Source organism: Cyprinodon tularosa, unplaced genomic scaffold (genome assembly GCF_016077235.1).
Source record: "Cyprinodon tularosa strain WSP-4 unplaced genomic scaffold, ASM1607723v1 ctg390, whole genome shotgun sequence".
NCBI lineage: Eukaryota > Metazoa > Chordata > Actinopteri > Cyprinodontiformes > Cyprinodontidae > Cyprinodon > Cyprinodon tularosa.
The window spans coordinates 77,899-97,252 of record NW_024039108.1 but is presented as its reverse complement, the minus strand read 5'-3'; the positions used below and the strand labels follow the sequence as shown (position 1 = coordinate 97,252).

Genomic DNA, 19,354 nt, shown 5'->3' with positions numbered 1-19,354 from the left:
CAGTGATTATCTGTCAGAACGGTCAGTTAACTGAGTTACTTTATAGTCTACTATATAGTCCCTGCTGTATGTGGACACAGTAAGCTTGTATGAGCTATGAGAACAAAACATTTTAAAGAGGGCGTGCCCGAGGAGAAATGTGCATTGTGCATCCTCTTGCACACGTACTGTTTTTTTAAGTTTTAATGAAGAGAGTCCTTTAAAAGTCCTCCACAATACCTTTAATACATCAATAATCTCAGTGTTATAATCTTAAAATTAAAGATTAATGCTGATTTTGTTCAGATATGCACAGATGGTTAAAAGCACCTGCAGGCCTTGAACATGAGAAAGTTCACTGCGTTTATACAGACATCAGATAAATGTAGTTTTTAACAGAGGACTCACTCACAATGCTTTTTTTCACACAAAACCCCTACGAACCCATTCCCCTGTGCCAGAATCCATTTTCTGCTAGACTAAGCGATGTGTTCAGGTGTCTGTTTTTCTGTCTCATTGCATTTGTTTTGTGTGCATGTAGGTCAGATCGCTGTCTGAAAGTAAAAGCTGTTGTCTGGCCTTTCTAAGCCCTTAATGGACTCAAAAACGGGGACTGTTCACTTGTCTCTTCTGGGAGATTTTGAGCATATGAGTGACCTGAACGCGTTGGAGCAGTCGCTCTAAATTAGTTCGGCTTCCATATGGCGGCCTTTGAGATTTGGGGTTCACTTGCTTTGCAGATGCCTTCAGAGGACGTTATTGTCACATCTCCTTGTTCTCTAACTGCATCCAACAAGACATTGTATATAATCACACGTATATTAAAATGTGGATTGGTGGAGCAGTGTGTGAAGCTGAGTAGCGTATAAGGCAGAAGCACAGACGAAAGCACAGTGGTTTCGTCCTTGTCGTGTCTGAAAGTCCGGCGCCCTGGCAGGGAGCGGCCACCGTCTGTCCTTTCTCCTGCGACAAAAGATGGAGTGAATATTCTTTCAGGGTCAACAGCAGAAACCAGAACTTTTTATACATCATTTATATGATAGGAATGGGGTTTTTTGTTCCTTTTTCCAAAAGTTAAAAGTTTGGTTTTCAGCTAATAATATGTTTCTTTATTTGGTTAATCTTAACATCTCAAGATACAGTAAAGGCATTTTAGGTTTTATTTGTATGGCACCATACAGTACAAAGACTATTACTTGAATTTTACATTTAAATAGAATGAAAATAAAAGCAAATAAAGATAAAATCTGATATATTCTGCGTCCTCTTCCACAACATCTTCATCCCCGCTTTCCTCCTCTAAATAAAAAATGTATGATGGAGGAGACTCATCCACGACCTCTCTTCCTATTGCATATTTCCTCTGTCCATAGCGTTCCTTGACAGTGTCGTTTCTAAGTCACAAATTTAGTGCTACTCTGTCCCAATGGAATTTCCCATTGGGAATCTACTAGCACTAAGTTGCTAACTCGTTAGCAAGATGCTTCTGACAAACTGGCCACAACCAAACTTGCTTGCAAACCTTCAGCCACAACAATCCCGCCTCTTGATAAACGACCAATCACATTCACTTTATTTACTCGGGAGAATTCAGAACTACATCGGATGGAACAGCCGCTTCCCTATGACTTTAAACTTATAATAATAATTTAACTTTATTGATCTCACATCGGAGAAATTTACCTCTGCATTTAACCCATCCCCTTTGGGAGCAGTGGGCTGCCATTGCGCAGCGCCCGGGGAGCAGTCTGAGGTTAAGGGTCTTGCTCAGAACACTCTTGAACTTCCGTAAAAATTCGAAAAAAATATCCACTGGACTTGGTTTCCGAAATTTGAAGACGTTTCGCCACCTCTCTAGGAAGCTTTCTCAGTTCAAATGTCTGGATTCGCAGGGAGTTTGAGTCTTATATAGACAAAGCCTTGTACCGCAGTACACCTACACCTTTTGGACAAAGGACATTCTTTTGAGGACCAGAATGTTCACATTCTAGATAAAGAAAATAGGTGGTTTGAGAGGGGCGTGAAGGAAGCCATCTATGTTAAGAGAGAAAAAAACAACTTTAAACAGAGGGTGGTGGACTCAGATTCCAGCTTTCAAAAACATACAATTCAATCATAGACATGATCCCTTCCAGATATCACCAAACCCCCCACCCCATCACAGAGGAACGAAGGACCTACCCGCTCCAGCCGGTGAACATTACCTCTTTAACGACCGACTCTTAACAATCATAGACAGGTTTCAGGTATTACAGGAGACAATCCCCCCCTTAACGGCAATCCCCCCCCCCTTTAACGACCGACCCTCAGAATCATAGACAGGTTTCAGATATTACAGGCTAACGATGGAACCAAACGACCCATTCATCGGTTAACATTTGCATGTTTCCAAGCAATACAAGGCTTTGTCAATGTAAGACTCAAACTCACTGCGGATCCAGACATTTGAATTGAGAAAGCTTCCTAGAGAGGTGGCGAAACGTCTTCAAATCTTGGAAACCAAGTCCAGTGGATAATTTTTCAATTTTTACGGAATGACTATGACCTGGATGACTGAGAACCTTTATCAGCATAATACTCTTGAACACAGAGTGGAGGCTGTGGAGATCAAACCAGATACTTGTAACCTTCTCAGAGCACAAGTGCACTGCTTTAACCACTCGACCAACATTCCCACCAAACTGTGTGCTGATTGTCTATTTTATATGTACACGTCTCTCTTCAGGCCCTGGCAGAGGGACAGACGGCGCCTTGGGAGACAGCCAAGAAGGACGAGAATCGCAACAAGAACCGATATGGCAACATCATCGCATGTGAGTACTGCGGCGACTATACTGAATGCATGTGCTGAGAGGGTCTGTTATCAGGGTGCTGGTTGGTTTATCCAGGTTTCTGTATATCCGCTGGTAATTTGGTGTTATTATTTCTATATAGAGTCAGTCAAATGAACTGTCTGTCTTGACTGTTTCGGTTGATGTCTGTATTCTTTATTTTTTCACATTTCTCTATATGTGTAACTGGTTGCTATGAGGACCTGAACTTTCAGCCAGACACAGTAGTTTGACTTTTATAGGACAGAGTTATTTCTATATGCCAGTAGCTCCTTCTGGTTTCCTACAAAGTGATTCTGAAAAAATGTCCATGGCCTACTGGCGTATTAATTGGAATTTGTTTATTCTATAGTTTGTTTTTGCTCAGTCTTGTCAGGGAATAAATCCCTTTGTTTATATTTACTATAAAAAAGGAGGTACAATGCTGAGCATGTGTGCAGGGCTTGGCATTGGGTAGCCTACTAAGCTAGTTAGCGCCTCCAGTCTAAAAAGAAAGACTGGAACAGAGCTGGTATCCAGTCTGATCGTTGGTTTACACTGAACAGCTAAAGCTGCCAGCTTTCAGATGCAGCTGCTAAGCTAATGGATTCTGAGGAAATATCCTGATTAATACTGATACCAGTGACTGTGGGCAGCACAGCTGATGGAGTTACAGGAACAGACCAGATTAATCTACTATAATCTACTATAATCATTACAGCAAAGAGAGAGAGTAAGGCTAAAGGTTTAAATAACAAATACAATGTGTTCCCTATGTCCTCCAGCGGCATATATTTATAGCAGCATACATGTAGAAAATAGCTCAGGAAAACCAACAACTTTGGATGAAATATGGGGGAAGTTGAGAGAATCGTCTGTTTGGATTAAATTCTCCACTGCAGGAACTTGAAATAAACACTCTGACGTTTTTATTATAATTTGTTGGATAAACTGGTTACCAAAAACATATCTTAAATGATGCAAATACTTCTTTTTTTATTTTTGTTTTAATTTTTGTAGACGCAAGAGAGAACGAAAGTTCTCTCTTGCGAATTTTCTGGCTTTGCTGCCTACCATGTATTTTAATATAGTCTTAAAAACCACTGAGACCCGGACTTTGAACATTTATAGAAGCTAATATCGGAAACCTTGTAAGAAATCTCTTTCACTTTGCAAAGACATTTTCTTTCATCCTGCCTGATGATCAAAGGCTGCAGCTCTTTTTTTTTATACTCAGAGACTTTTGTCAAATTGAGCCTTCGGACTGCAGTAATGGTATTCAGAGTGAGGGATTAGTGTGTGTGGGGTTGATGGTGTGAATTAGCATTTGAATATAACGGTGTGTAATGCGTCGCTGTCGTTTGCCGTGCCTGTGATGGAAGGCCCAGCGGTCAGGTGCTTTTTATCCCGATTAAGGCTTCCTTATTGTCTCTATTAGGCTGGAACAACAAAAGCAGATTGTCTGATATGGCGTCTAAAGGGTTCTAAGGTTAATTTAGTTGCTCATATGACCGAAATGCACAAATAGGACCAGCATGATCCGTATAAATAACGTTTTAGGCTTCATATTTCATGGTCGGTGCAAAGGCTGGGACTGTGTACATATTTCATGGTGAAGGTTTAGATGTCACAACGAAGACGCTGCACTAACCTGAAGGCTTTAATATGAAACTCAGCACTGGAATGAAATAGCCTGTCAAAGACTTGATAGCCAACAGGAATTATGATAAATTTGCTATTAGTACAAATCCTTTAATTACAAGGGCCTGGTAATGGAACTGTCCATCTTGCTCGCTGTGATTGTACAAAGGCTAATTTTCTTGAGAAAATGTTTTAAAAGGCCCTTGGGGAAACGACTCTGTGCCTCGTCTTTATTAGAACATGGAAATCTGGTGAAACAGCCAGAGTGACTGTCTCAAGCTGAAACTGCCGGTACAAATGAAGGCTCACTCGCTGGAATTAGGCTGCTGTGAAATGAACAGTCTGACAATTCAATAGAAAATATAGAAAAGATCTGGTTTCAAAAGGTGAGCGTTCTCTGTTTGACTCCAAGTTTAAATTAACCAAAGAAAGGATAACTTGTGGGTTTTTAACACAAAGCTTTGTCTGGAGCTATGAATGATTTTTTCTTACTGAGTGATAAGCATATGAGTGAGATATTTAAGAGTGTCAGCTGAGCTGCTGCAATCGACGCCTTTGTCTATAGATGTTCGAGATCTGTCTGTTTTTCAGTGTAGTCCTGTTTCTCTGACTGTGACTGGCTGGATGTGCTCTCTTCATCCTCTGACATTGGAGCTGGCTCAGAGCTTGTCCGCTTGGCTGTGTGTTTCCTGGACGGGCCCGCCTTATACAGCTGCTTTTTCTATGTCTGCTTCTGTCTCCTTGAACCCCAGTCGGCCTCAGCAGATGGCCGCTCACACTGAGCCTGGTTCTGCTGGAGGTTTCTTCCTGTTCAAAGGGAGTTTTTCCTCTCCACTGTCGCTACAAGCATGCTTAGTGTGAGGGATTGCCTTTGCGTGAATGAGTCAATGCAATCAACTGGTTTTCATGAGATAGAAAATTCAATTTCAATTCAATTCAGTTTATTTCTATGGCGCCAATTCACAACACGTCATCCAGTCAAATTGATTTTTCTATCTAAAACTTTGAATCAGTTTAACTGTATGATCTCGTGGGTCTGTTTTATGTGTTGTCTTCTGAATTCAGAGGGCCCCCTTTCTGTCTTTGCCAAGGGCCCTAGATTTTCTAAATCCGCCCCTGCTCAAGGGGATGGGTTAAATGCAGAGAGTGAATTTCTTTGCTCTGTACTTCTGACAATGTAATGACAATAAAAGCTGGGGGGAAAAAAGTATTCCATATCCCTAAAGGATTTCGTCAATGACTGTGAAACCCTTCTGCGACCCTCCAGTTGTCTGTCTGACAACCCAATGGAGGGTCCTGACCCCCACTTTGGGAACCCCTGAGCTCCATAATGTCTGTGCTATGGGACAGGAAGAAGATGCTGGATAACGTTGGGTTCTGATTCATCTCGAGCAGATTTGGTCTACATGTGGTCTGAGCAAAAGCTCGCTGACTCTGAGCCAGAAGTTTAGCCGGGCCGGCTCGGTGAGATGATAAACACCCAGACTGTGTGCCTCCCTTGTTTGGACGGCCTGTTCTATCCTTGTGAGGGTTTTTCTCATCCCGCCGTCCTCTCCAACACACGCTAATGCTGGCTCTCCCTGGAACAGTTTGGAAAGGGCCGATTCGAGTTGAAGTGTTGTAACACTCGTCCTCCGGCCATCTGCCAAACACAAACGCTTGATGCCATGTTTGAGATCCCCTCAGCACTCTGAGTAAACCTTAATCTACCAGCCTCCTGTCCTCCACCAGTCTCTCCTCTCGTTTCTTCTCTTCTTTCTACATCAGTTCTTCTCATCTTTTGTTGGTAGTTCCCCCTCTTTCCGTCCATCTGTTCACGCTCTCATTGGCTCTGACAGTTTATGGGTTGAGGCGAAGCTCACTAGTGTTTCCTCATCTCAGGCATCTGTCTGCCTCCATTTCCTCCTTCTGCTCCTCCTTTCGCTCCTTTTTTCTCACTTCTTTTCCTGCTCTGCTCTCATTTCTTAGAGCAGCCATTCCCATATGTTCATTCATAATTCAACAGAATTTCTTTGGAAATTATAATGATTTCTTTGCTCAATATTTACATGTATGTAAAAAAAGAAAAAAAAAATTTGAGATGAGTGCTGCTTCTTGAGTGTTTTTACTTGCATCAAGTTTGAGTTTAAGAACATCAGTAGACAAATATTTGACTGGGAACAAAAAATATGTCTGTTTGATGTTATGTAATTGAATGCTGTCTGACATTATGTTATTTAATCCCATAACTTTCCGGCTGTCATATGCTGTTCTTTTAACACGCCCAACTGGCTACATGTCACGATAACAAATGAAAATCTGAATTGCGCTCGAATCATGATCAGACTCTTAAATCTGCACAAATATGGAATAAATTCAACATAACTTCGTAAGTTATTTGCAAATATCAGGTCAAACATGTTTAATCTAAAAAAATTTTTGACTAAACCTGTTAAAATCAGCTAAAATTATGATTGAAATGGATTTAAAGGATTGAAAACCATAATTAATGAAATGTTGCAATGACATCACAGTTCAATATGGATTTTATGTTGGAGAATAAAAGCTTATCTCTGAGTTTAAAAAGAGGCCAGATTAGCTTTTGAATTAAAGTGTGTGTTTAAACAACACTTCTGTCAAATTTTAGCGATCAGATTTAATCAGCAGATCAGGAAACACATAAGCAGTAAACTCATAAGATCATAAACTTAAACCACGTAAATTGTTTTGTAGGAAAAAACGTTTTTTTCTAGATAATCTTTGTTTTTGTTATTGATGTAATTGTAATTGATGCTTTTTTTATTGTAAGTTGTTTTTAAACGTATAACTTTGGATTGTGACTGAGAAGGACGATAACACGGTTATTCCTCTTCCTGCTCTCTTTCATTCAGCAGTTTAGAAGATTCATTCAACATGTTTGTTCTGTTTGAGCACAGTGACGTAAATTATAAATGAATAAAATAAAATTAAATAGCTTCGGAATCAAAAGGTGTTTTAGAATGGAACAAAACAGATTAGTCTTAAATAATGGACATGTTAGATGATAACAGTTTGAAGGAAAAGCCCGATCAGCAAGGAATGATCAATGGATCATTATCTAAAACTCATGCTACTGTGGAGTAATCTCCACAGTAGCAATCTCTGATTGGTCAATGTGGCGCATCGAGCAGCTGGAGCTTTTCCAACTCCAGCTACTGCTGCTTCTGAAGCACATCGCCTCGGTCAGATGCCCAGTTGCTCAAATGCGCTGTAGGACCTTTTGCTCCACCAAGATGAGCGTCAACCATTGAATTTCAATGTAAATTAGCTGCTTCTGCTGCCTCTGCTTCTTTAGGATTGAATGTAGCATAATACATTTGCGGTGATTTAATGCATTTAGCGTTAATCAGCAAAGGAAATAAAAACAATAATTTTCGTCAAGATCACTGAGTGTGGGAGCAGCCATTTTTGCCCAAATGTAGTAACGCCTCCCTCCTGCCATCTTCCGGCAGTGACGTCACGGTGCGGTAAGCCTAGCGCCATTCTCCCCGCTTTACAAGCAAAATCAATGGGAACTACTAGACACATCTGCAATCAACAACAATTATTGAAGATTTCCAGAGGACTTCACCATTGAAATTCACCAGAGCTATAGTGAAACTGACAATGCCCACGTGCATGGCAGTTGGATATTGGAATACATCGGGTAAAAGTGCAAAAAAATAGTTTTTTTTCACCTTTCCGATTTCCTGATCCTCCACGAACGGGTTAATAATAATAATAATAATACATTTTATTTGAAAGCGCCTTATCACAACACCCAAGGACACTGTACAGGCAGATAAAAACATTAAAAACAGGAAGCTAAAAAGTACAAGCATAAAGATGCCACAGAAAACAAAACAGCAGGAAGTAAAATAAAACCAAAGGAAGAAAAGGAAGAGAACAATATTGAAGTGATGCGTAAGAACTAGATGGGATAGGACTGTCTGAACAGGAAAGTTTTGAGTCGGGATTTGAAAAGAGGGAAGGAGTCTAGAGTACGGAGATCCGGAGGGAGGGAGTTCCAGAGGTGGGGAGCAGAGCGACTAAATGCCCGGTTCCCCATTGTGACCAGACGGGCCGAGGGAACGGAGAGCTGGAAGGAGTGGGAGGATCTTAGGGAGCGGATGGGGGTTTTAACGTGAAGGAGATCTGAGATGTAAGATGGAGCCAAGCTGTGTAGGGCCTTGAATGTAGTTAGGAGGAGTTTGAAGATGATTCTTTGTTTGATGGGGAGCCAGTGGAGTTGTTGCAGGATGGGAGTGATATGATGAGAAATGGGGGTCCGGGTTCATCGTTGGATCGCCAACTTGAAGAGGGAGGATTTGCCATCAAACTTTTGGCCAGGAAAAAAACACGTAAAATGTAGCCAACATTTGGAAGAAGAATGTTTTTAAGAGGACTTGGATAATAGCGCGTTGTGACAAACACCAGATACAGCACTGGGAGTTGATCAACAGCCGATACCGCACCGTGACGTCACCAACCAGTAGGTGGCAGTAGTGTTCTTTGACAAACATGGATGCCTCCAGTAAAGCACATTCAAATGAAAATTACCTTTAATTAAAAACACTTATCATTTATTGAACAGTATGGAATAATTTCATATTTAACGTACTTTCAGAAGTTTGAATTCTGAATATGACCAGACTTTTCCTTTAAGGAATCAGCTCTGATTCTGTCAGGCTAAGATGGGAAGTTTATTTTCTTCACACGCTGTTCTTGGACTGTGAAATAAGATTAAAAAAACTACACATTAAAGTCAAAAGTCAGAAAATGATCAAACCAATGAAGAGTTTGGATCTGTGCTGGATGGAGAGTTGAGTTAGACAGAAAAACAGGCGAGAAAATCCCTGCATTATTAAAAATTGAACCAATGTGACATATATCATGTTTACGTGTAGAAATAAAACCCAGAACTCTCTTCCAGTGTTCATGGTGCTGCTCTGTCATGTTAGTGGAGTGATTCGGCTCCAATAGGGCCAAAGTTTGATTTTCAATAAAACCCCAATAAATTCTGCAGACCAACATCTGAACTTCACCATCTTACTACTAGAAATTATTAAAAAAATCAGAAAACAAACATTTTTTTAACTTCATTGATTTTTTTTCCTTCCTCATATGAATAGAGAAGCAGAATAAATCTCAGAAACAGCAGACTGTCGTGTTATTGAGTAGAAATATTCCCACCAAGCACCGTGGACTGAATGGTCTTAACTTTGATTTCCTTTTTCAAAGGCTCTGCCAGGAGCAGCGTCTCCTCCCAGATATGGATATCCAGCCTCATTTTTATTCCAAACCAGTTCAGCCGCTGCTACTTTTTCTCCCTCATAGAAGAACTGAATGTCTATTTAAAAAAAAGTATCTCATTGTGCTGAAAAATGACTTGGATAAAACTTATTAGAAGCACGGCTGTTTGAAAAGCAAACAGAATTTCTATATCTGTATCTAGACCTTTTATTCATGGCAGTCTTTCATTTCTTGTCCTACAGGTAATCCTAGCAGCTAGAATAGCCCAGATGAAAGCTAGCTAAGATTTCTAAAACCATGTTAGCTCAGCTAACTGTTGCATTTCCGCATTCTCCCAAGTGGTCCCCGACTTTACACGGGTGAATAAAGTAAATGTGAATGGTGGATTATCAAGAGGGTGGAATTGTTTTTGCAGAAGGTACGCAAGCAAGTTTTGGCATTTGGTTTGCTAATGCTAACCTTAGACCTTTTGTCATTAGCAAAACAAAAGGTCTAAGGTTCTACCCAGCTACTGAAGCAGGTGAGTCCAATCTTCACCGTGAATTAACCTGTGCAGATTGGACACACCTGGTTAATTGGCTGGGTAGATTAAATACATGACATGGAGATGACTTGTTGACTCCACATTGCCCATGTCTGGCTAATGATAACCCTGCCCTTGTGTTTGCTAATGCTAACCTTTGACCTTACACTTGCTAATGCTAACCTTTGTTAAAATGAGGAGGATTTGTCCCCTTGGAAAAAGGCTGTTGCGCCCCGGGGGCCTCCTCACCGGTTCTTTTCCTGGGAGCAAGTTATTTACTACTCTTAACTTAAACTGGGTAAAACCATATAAAAAGGACTATAAAACAGGAGTAAAAAATAACAGCGTTTATTCCAGATCAGGTTGTTACAGGACAGAGAAAAATGCTTGGAGCTGCACAGCTGTGGTCTCAAAAATCACGTCCGCGAGCGTCCGGCAAAGTTTGAGCCCTGAACAAGGTAATCTTCTCCTTCTTATAGCTCATGAGTCTATGTGTTGGATCATGTGGATGTTTAGCTGTCCGTATAAGAGACTGACACGCCATCCATTGCCTGACCCATCTGCAGCTTGCCTCTCTGTCTCAGGGTTACAGATAGCTCCCCTCTATCAGACCGGCTCCAAGATGTGCACACAAAGGCTGTCCTGATTAGATGACCTCCGTACACACAGTGACGTCCACAATGTGAAGGAAGGCCTTCTACTCTGTCTAATCTGACTAACAAAATAACAATGCACATGATGTATAAATGATAAACCTAACACCTTAGATTTTTATTTTTTTTTGCCAATGCTAACCTTTGGCATTGTGCTTGCAAATGCTAACCTTACTCACCTGTCCATAAAGAAAGCAGTTACCTACATGTCGCGTCTGGCCCCCTTTGCTAGTCTACACTAAGGCTCTAAAGCCTGACGGATCTCACAGAGCTACTAGGTTGTGGCAAAACCTGAGCTTTGTCTCATTTGATATCAACCAACTTTTCCTATTGGTCCTGAACCCTTCATGTCAAGGTTTGCATCATCACCAGAAGTAAATATTTATATTTTTACACCCAGTTAAATTAATCGCACAATAATTTATTAATTAAATGTGTTTTGACAGTAAAAATTAATGTTGTTATTGTATTTTGCAACATTCTAGACATTCTCTAGAACGTTTTTTAAGGTTATAAGGTGTACTTATAACATTTAATGTTCTTAGTGGAGAAACTGGGAAAAAGTAACCCTTTATAAGCCCACACAAAGTCTTGCCTCCTTTTGGTTTCTCGTCGCCCTATTTGGCCTTTACTTTTAAATATTTCATGACTTTTCTCTTAATTTATGGTTTGTCGTCAGTTGTGCTTATCCATCCTCTTCTTCTCTCCTCATATTCAAACACAAACCAGCTTCTCTTGCTGTTCACTGAATTCCCAAAGTGCTCTGGTCGGCCACGTTCATTAAAGAGTCTGTCTTTGCTGCAACATAATAAGACTCTCTTTACAGCCGAGCTCTACGTCAATCATTGGTTCCTGCAGATATAAGAGCCAAAAAAGGAGCATGCTTATAACCGAGGGTGTGAAAGTTCCTGTGAACCAAACAAGCAACAAAGGGGTGTTCTGAAAAGGAGGAAACCACGTGTGGATGTGAGTGTTTGCTCATTTTAAATGCAGCTGTAGACAGAGTCTCTCCCTCCTTGTCTTTTATCCGCTCTGGCTTCGATTCGCAGCACGTCTGCTGAGCTGCTTAGAAGTCCCGACATCAACATCTCCTCTGAAGTAGTTGACCAAAGGTTTGCAACCAATATTAGCATCCTGAGCTGAAACACACACTCACAAGTTTGGACAAATAAGTATAGGCCCGTTTCTCAATATGTAGACTTGTGCCTTCTCATGTGCTCGTGAAACGTCATCAGCCTGAGCCCTAGCACTGTTCCAATTCACAAGAACAGTACACTGAGAATGGACAAAGTCCCCAGATGTGTTTCTAGCCCCTCCCTCTTTACCCAGCATGCATCAGGGTAGAAGTGTCTGTTCTTGAGATTGACAGCTGTCCCAGCATGCACTGCGGCAGCAGCAGCTTCCAGAGAAGCGCTCACCGAGCTCAGAGTATTAAGGTTTTTTTTTCTGTTGCTGTTGTTCTACAAAAGTACATTTTAAAAAAATTTGAGACGAGAATTTTATACTTTAAGCATTTTAGTGTACCTTCCTTCGCTAACATTAGCATCAATGTGAACATTTATTACTAAAGACTATGTTCTGTAAGAACAGGTTTAAGGGAATCTAGTAGCGCCTTTAACATTGCCTCATTTTTATGCCAATAATAACCCTGGGAATTAATATGCTGCTTAATAACAGCCTCCAGAGGGTTGTTAAGGTGGCTCCAGGGGATTAGTCATTGAGACCGCCCACTAATGATGGATATTATGCCCCGGCTGGTTGTTGCTAGTTTATCCCAAAGCTGTTGCAAACAGATAAAGTAGCACCAGACTGGAGCCACATTGTTTTCTGTGAGATGAAAAATGTATCCAGAAGCTCCCCGAACTGCTCTGATGCAATAATATATATATATATATATATATATATATATATATATATATATATATATATATATATATATATATATATATATATATATATATATATATATATATATATATATATATATATATATATATATATATATATATATATAATCATATATCACCATGGAAAAGCTTTCACGTTTTAAACTAGTACCTTAAAAGATAATCCCTCTGAATGTTTTTATTTATAAGCCATTTTTGGGTGATGATCTGTTTATGTCTGTCAGTTGGGTGGAGGTTTGAGAGGAGGAACCAAATGCTGAGACTGAAGGTAAAGGTGGTTTCTTCCACATTTATTTATCCAGTAAGTAGTGATGGTCAGATGAAGCCTCATGAGGCATTGAACCGTTGGGCCAAATTGATTCAACGTTCGCCACAGTTCATGAAGCTTCATGTAAAAATGTCACCACCTGCTGGTGGATCGCAGAACTACAGTTAGGAATGTAATCTGTTATTTTTGTTTCCAATTGTTTTTGTTCATTTTTTTTGTTGTTGTTTTGTTTTTCCCCATTTAAGTTCCTTTGAAAATGTTAATGATTGGTCTGTGTAATAAAATCTTTTGTAAGATTTTTTTTTTGTGTGAAAAAGAGAACAATCATTTTAGGTTAACTGTTTTTCTGCTATTTTGTTGAAACCAGCTCAAGCAGACAGTGAAAGTGTACAAATTTGGCAATGATGAGCAAAATGAAAGATTTTTATTCATTCTTTATTAAAAAATAATCGTTTTTGCACATTGCAATAAAATAATTTTTACATTTTTATTGAAATAGGAAGCACCTGTAAGGAGTTAAACAGGTGGACTTATATCCAGCTGTAGAAGGCGAGTGGTTTCCATTAAAGAACCACTGCATAAAACCACCAACAGAACCACATCAACCGAAATATCACGTATTGGTTGTTCAGTTTTGTTTTCTTGAGTCAGACTGTAGTTTGTGTGTTTTTCAGGCAGCCATCTCGCTGTCTGTCACTTTTCTTCTTCTATGGTTATTTGATGGAGCTGAAACTCCTCTTTAATCAAAGGTGTCAGCCTGATTGGCCCCTGAAACAGCTCTGCAGAGTCCCATTCACATCATTTCTCACTCTGCTTCCTCTTTTTACCCAACTTCAGCTTCCTTTTCCTCCTGACAGCCATCAAACAGCTGGAAACATCTGTCTGTGCATGTGCACGCGTAAAGACGCATCGTTCCAGGGTTGTTTGACACATCGACTGCAGGCAGTGCTGGACAGAACAAGCTGTTACACAGCAGAACGCTCCCTCACACTTCCGCACTAATGCACAGACATTAGTGGCACACCCAGAACAGCTGGAAGACTTCAGAGAAAATGCAAACAAATCTGTCACGCCCTGAAGAAGGTCTTTGAGAGGGAACACGCTAACGGAGCGCTCCATCGCTGACGCTTCTCACTCCATCACAGACGCTATTAAGTTTTCTAGAGCCTTGAGCCAAACTGACAGAGGAGAGTCTGAGGTCCAAAGGGAGTTAACTGATTAAGTCTATCTGTGACAGACAGGATCCCTGCTTAGCGACTCCTGAGGAGAGGAGAGGAGAGGAGAAGAGAGGAGAAGAGAAGAGAAGAGAAGAGAAGAGAAGAGAAGAGAAGAGAAGAGAGGAGAGGAGAGGAGAGGAGAGGAAAAGAGCACGGTAAAGGAAAGGGAAAGAGAGGAGATAAGAGGAAATAAACGGATAGTAGAGAAAATGAAAACAGAGAGAGAACTGCTTATTTATACACTTATATGCTCTCTGTCCTCTTGGGGTTAAAAAAACCATGCAGAATAAGAAAACGCCTCTAAGAAACTTTTGACATTTTTATACGTTTTTCTAACCAACATCTAAACAAGCCTGAATAAACAAAAGTAAATCTTTAATCTTTGATTAAGCAAACAAATATCTGAAGCGATGCAGCCTGTGAGGTTTGGGGAGAAGACTTGGCAGCTCCTCCTGCAGCAGTCGATGTGTTTCTGTCGAGGCTGCTGGATCAAGTGCTTGTTGTTTTACCGATACTGGAACCAAAACCTTATCAAACTCCTGCAGATTTGATGCTCTTTTGAGCTGCAAGGCGTCGAGCAAACAAGGCTACTTACAGGCTCTTTTGTTTACTATTGTCTGTGAAGCTGCTTGAAAAGTGGCAGAGAGAGAAAACAGAGCTTTTCTGCTTGAGAAGGAGGATTTAACGCATCAGTCCACTGAGTTAAGATTTAAAGTAGGAGGAGGGAAAAAATGGACAAACATGTTCCTGATAGTCTTTACACTGCAAAAATTATCCTAAAATGAGTAAAAAATTCTCAAACTTGTAGGGAAGTCATATTTAAATGTAAAATGATTCTGGCTTAAAGATGCATAAAAATATTCTCTTTATCAGACCATATTGTCCCAAAAGTTAGAAAATTTCTATAAAAAAAAAAAAAAAAGAATCCTGTCTTAAAATCTGTGTTTTTTCATTATCTTCTGCAGGCCAGTTAGTTATGTCAGCCTGACCACCTAAATTTGGCCAATCATATATCAACGGTCATCTGTCAATCAAATTTTTTCGGTTTGCATCTTAATTCATATATCGCAGCTAATATACGCAACAAGGAGTTTTGGATTGAAAAAGCTTCCTGGATGGGAAGCGAAATGTTGTTTTTTAACTTTTTTGGAACGACTTTGACCTCTAGATGATTGAGAATCTTCAATAGGAACCTTAGACCTCAAATTCAAAATTCCCTCCAAAGGTTTGTGGCATCTTTGTTTTTTTAGTTTATAAATGTTTTGCCGTAGCCTTTCCTCTCACTGAATTCATATTTGTCTGGTTAATTTTCTGTTTGGTCAGGCAAAGATGAGCATTTGGCTCACCAGGAGAATTAAAATGAAGGAGGCAGGTTCTGTAGATGTAGAACTGATGTTAAGAGGTCTGGTGGCGGCACGTCTAAGGACAGAGTTTGCTTTTTATAGGGTGGTGTCAGACTTGAATGAATTTATTTCTATTTGTGGAGATGGAGAGGACATATGTCATGTTAATATTGAAATCCTTATTCCCAGTTTTTAAGGGGGTGGACTAATGTCTTTTTTTTTTTTTTTTGGGTTGTTCTATATGAGTATATGTATGTAATTTACTTGTGTTTATTGTAAATGAAACATCGGACAAATAAAGAGAGTCCATGGTATCTAACTGAACTCAAATCTTGAGAATTAGAAGAAGCTTATGCAGCTATTACATCATCATCTAGAATTTAGAAACCAAGGAAAAGAATCAGAACGTTTCTATTCAATTCAATTTGAACTCAAATCAGTTTATTTCTATAGCGCCAATTCACAGCATGTCATCTCAAGGCACTTTACAGTTTGACAGATCATCCAGTCAGATTGATTCACAGTCTTTCTATCTAAAGAAAACCAGTTGATTGCATCGAGCTATTGACTCGAATGCAATCACTCACACTAAGCATGCTTGTAGCAACAGTGGAAAGGAAAAACTCCCTTTAAACAGCAAAAACCTCCAGCAGAACCAGGCTCAGTGTGAGCGGCCATCTGCTGAGGCCGACTGGGGTTCAAGGAGACAGAAGCAGACATAGAGAAAGCAGCTGTAAAAGGCGGCCCCGTCCAGGAAACACACAGCTAGGCAGACTCCCATGTCAGAGAATGAAGAGAACACATTGAGTTAGTCACAGTCAGAGAAACAGGACTACATTGGAAAAACAGGCCAATCTCCAACATCTATTAACAAAGGTGCTGATGGCAGCAGCACAGCTGATATTTCTCTCCAGGATGGAGTCACAGCCAAACAGGAACAGACCAGATGAAGCTACTATGAGAAAAAGCAGAGAGAGCAGAACGTTAGAGATTGAACTAACAGATTCTGCAGAGTGGGAGAATAGAGATAGAAGGAAGCAGAATTATGGATTGGGTGTCCCTATGTCCTCCAGCAGTCTAAGCCTATAGCAGCATAACTATAGAGATAGCTCAGGATAACCTGAGCCACTCTAACTATAAGCTTTATCAAAAAGGAAAGTTTTAAGCCTAGCCTTAAAAGTAGACAGGGTGTCTGCCTCACGGACTAAAACTGGTAGTTGGTTCCACAGGAGAGGAGCCTGATAGCTAAAATATCTGCCTCCCATTCTACAGGTGCTGGTCATAAAATTAGAATATCATGAAAAAGTAGATTGATTTCAGTAATTCCATTTAAAAAGTGAAACTTGTATATTATATTCATACATTACATACAAACTCATATATTTCAGATGTTTATTTTGTTTAATTTTGATGATTACAAATGACAACAAATGAAAATCTCAAATTCATCATATCAGAAAATTAGAATATTACTGAAGACCAATAAAAACAAAGGATTTATAGAAATGTTGGCCAACTGAAAAGTATGAACATGAAAAGTATGAGCATGTACAGCACTCAGTATTTAGTTGGGCCTCCTTTGGCCTGTATTACTGCAGCAATGCGGCGTGGCATGGAGTCGATCAGTCTGTGGCACTGCTCAGGTGTTATGATAGCCCAGGTTGCTCTAATAGTGGCTTTTAGCTCTTCTGAATTGTTGGGTCTGGTGTATTGCATCTTCTTCTTCACAATACCCCATAGATTTTCTATGGGGTTAAGGTCAGGAGAGTTTGCTGGCCAATTAAGAACAGGGATACCATGGTCCTTCAACCAGGTACTGGTAGCTTTGGCACTGTGTGCAGGTGCCAAGTCCTGTTGGAAAATGAAATCTGCATCTCCAAAAAGTTGGTCAGCTGCAGGAAGCATGAAGTGCTCTAAAACTTCCTGGTATGTGGCTGCGTTGACCCTGGACCTCAGAAAACACAATGGACCAACACCAGCAGATGACATGGCACCCCAAACCATCACTGACTGTGGAAACTTTACACTGGACTTCAAGCAACGTGGATGAAGTGCCTCTCTTCTTTCCTCCAGACTCTGGGACCTTGATTTCCAAAGGAAATGCAAAATTTACTTTCATCAGAGAACATGACTTTGGACCACTCACCAGCAGTCCAGTCCTGTTTCTCTTTAGCCCAGGCAAGACGCTTCTGACGCTGTCTGTGGTTCAAGAGTGGCTTGACACAAGGAATGCGACAGCAGAAACCCATGTCTTTCATACGTCTGTGTGTGGTGGTTCTTGAAGCACTCACTCCAGCTGCAGTCCACTCTTTGTGAATCTCCCCCACATTTTTGAATGGGTTTTGTTTCACAATCCTCTCCAGGGTGCGGTTATCTCTCTTGCTTGTACACTTTTTTCGACCACATCTTTTCCTTCCCTTCGCCTCTCTATTAATGTGCTTGGACACTGAGCTCTGTGAACAGCCAGCCTCTTTAGCGATGACCTTTTGTGTCTTGCCCTCCTTGTGCAAGGTGTCGATGGTCGTCTTTTGGACAACTGTCAAGTCAGCAGTCTTCCCCATGATTGTGTAGCCTATAGAACTAGACTGAAAGACCATTTAAAGGCTTTTGCAGGTGGTTTGAGTTAATTAGCTGATTAGAGTGTGGCACCAGGGGCCATCAATTTTGAACCTTTTCACAATATTCTAATTTTCTGATATGATGAATTTGAGATTTTCATTTGTTGTCATTTGTAATCATCAAAATTAAACAAAATAAACATCTGAAATATATGAGTTTGTATGTAATGTATGAATATAATATACAAGTTTCACTTTTTAAATGGAATTACTGAAATCAATCTACTTTTTCATGATATTCTAATTTTATGACCAGCACCTGTACTTTTAGAAATTCTAGGAACCACTAATAAACCTGCAGATTGAGAGCGAAGTGCTCTGTTAGGAACATAAGGAACAATCAGATCTCTGATATCAGATGGAGCTTGGCCATTTAAGGCTTTATATGTGAGAAGGAGGATTTTAAATTCTATTCTGGATTTAACAGGAAGCCAATGAAGAGAAGCCAGGATATGTTATGATATGTTGATATTAATATTTAGATTTTTATGCATAGAATCAGGCTTTAGTCATATTAATGTGTCGATTTTGTCTCCCTGTATTTTTTATTTGTAAGTCGTCTATACCTACGTGGCCTTTGATCCTAAACCGCCGCTGCTCTCTGCTGCAGACACCAGCGGTCATTAGACTCTGGTGGCTCTCTCTCATTTGTGTTCAGCAGCGCTCTGCAGGCTCTTACTGCACCACAATGCCATCTGATGTCTCCAAATTGCAGCTTTTCTGCTGCATTCGACTGCCTCTGTGAGTCTGATAAAAACAATTTTATTTGGCCCGCTCTGGACCCCTCCAGTTAACAAGTTCTCCCCTACAAAAACTTTCTCACAGAGCCGGCAGGGTAACGATGAGGATTTCAAAGGAAGACGGAGGCAAACAAATGGCAAAGAGTAGAGGGGACAGGAGAGGAAAGGGAGGGGGGGGTGGGCAAGGTTATATAGAGAGGGGGATTCTGCCAAGGAGTGGAGCTCATTAATGAGTAATGGGTTAGTGACTCTTCGCCCTTGGACACATCAGCTTCAGATTACTTTGTTGTTCCTCCAGTCCAGTGCAGCGATGCCAGCGTGAGGCTCTGCTCTGCTCTGTGGGCCTCCGTCTGCTTCCAGGATCACATCAGGGTGAAGAACCGACAAATGAAAGACTGAGCCACA

At 40.5% G+C, this 19,354-nt stretch overlaps 1 protein-coding gene across 15 annotated transcripts in view; it reads left to right on the top strand.

Annotated features, from left to right (window-relative positions):
* The window catches only part of ptprt (protein tyrosine phosphatase receptor type T), a 471,678-nt gene that overhangs the window by 385,542 nt on the left and 66,782 nt on the right, over positions 1-19,354 (top strand). For all 15 annotated transcript variants that reach the window (XM_038297556.1, XM_038297553.1, XM_038297554.1 and 12 more), the window contains one exon: positions 2,705-2,792. In XM_038297556.1, the coding sequence (XP_038153484.1) occupies positions 2,705-2,792 (88 nt within the window). The remainder of the gene's footprint in view (positions 1-2,704; positions 2,793-19,354) is intronic.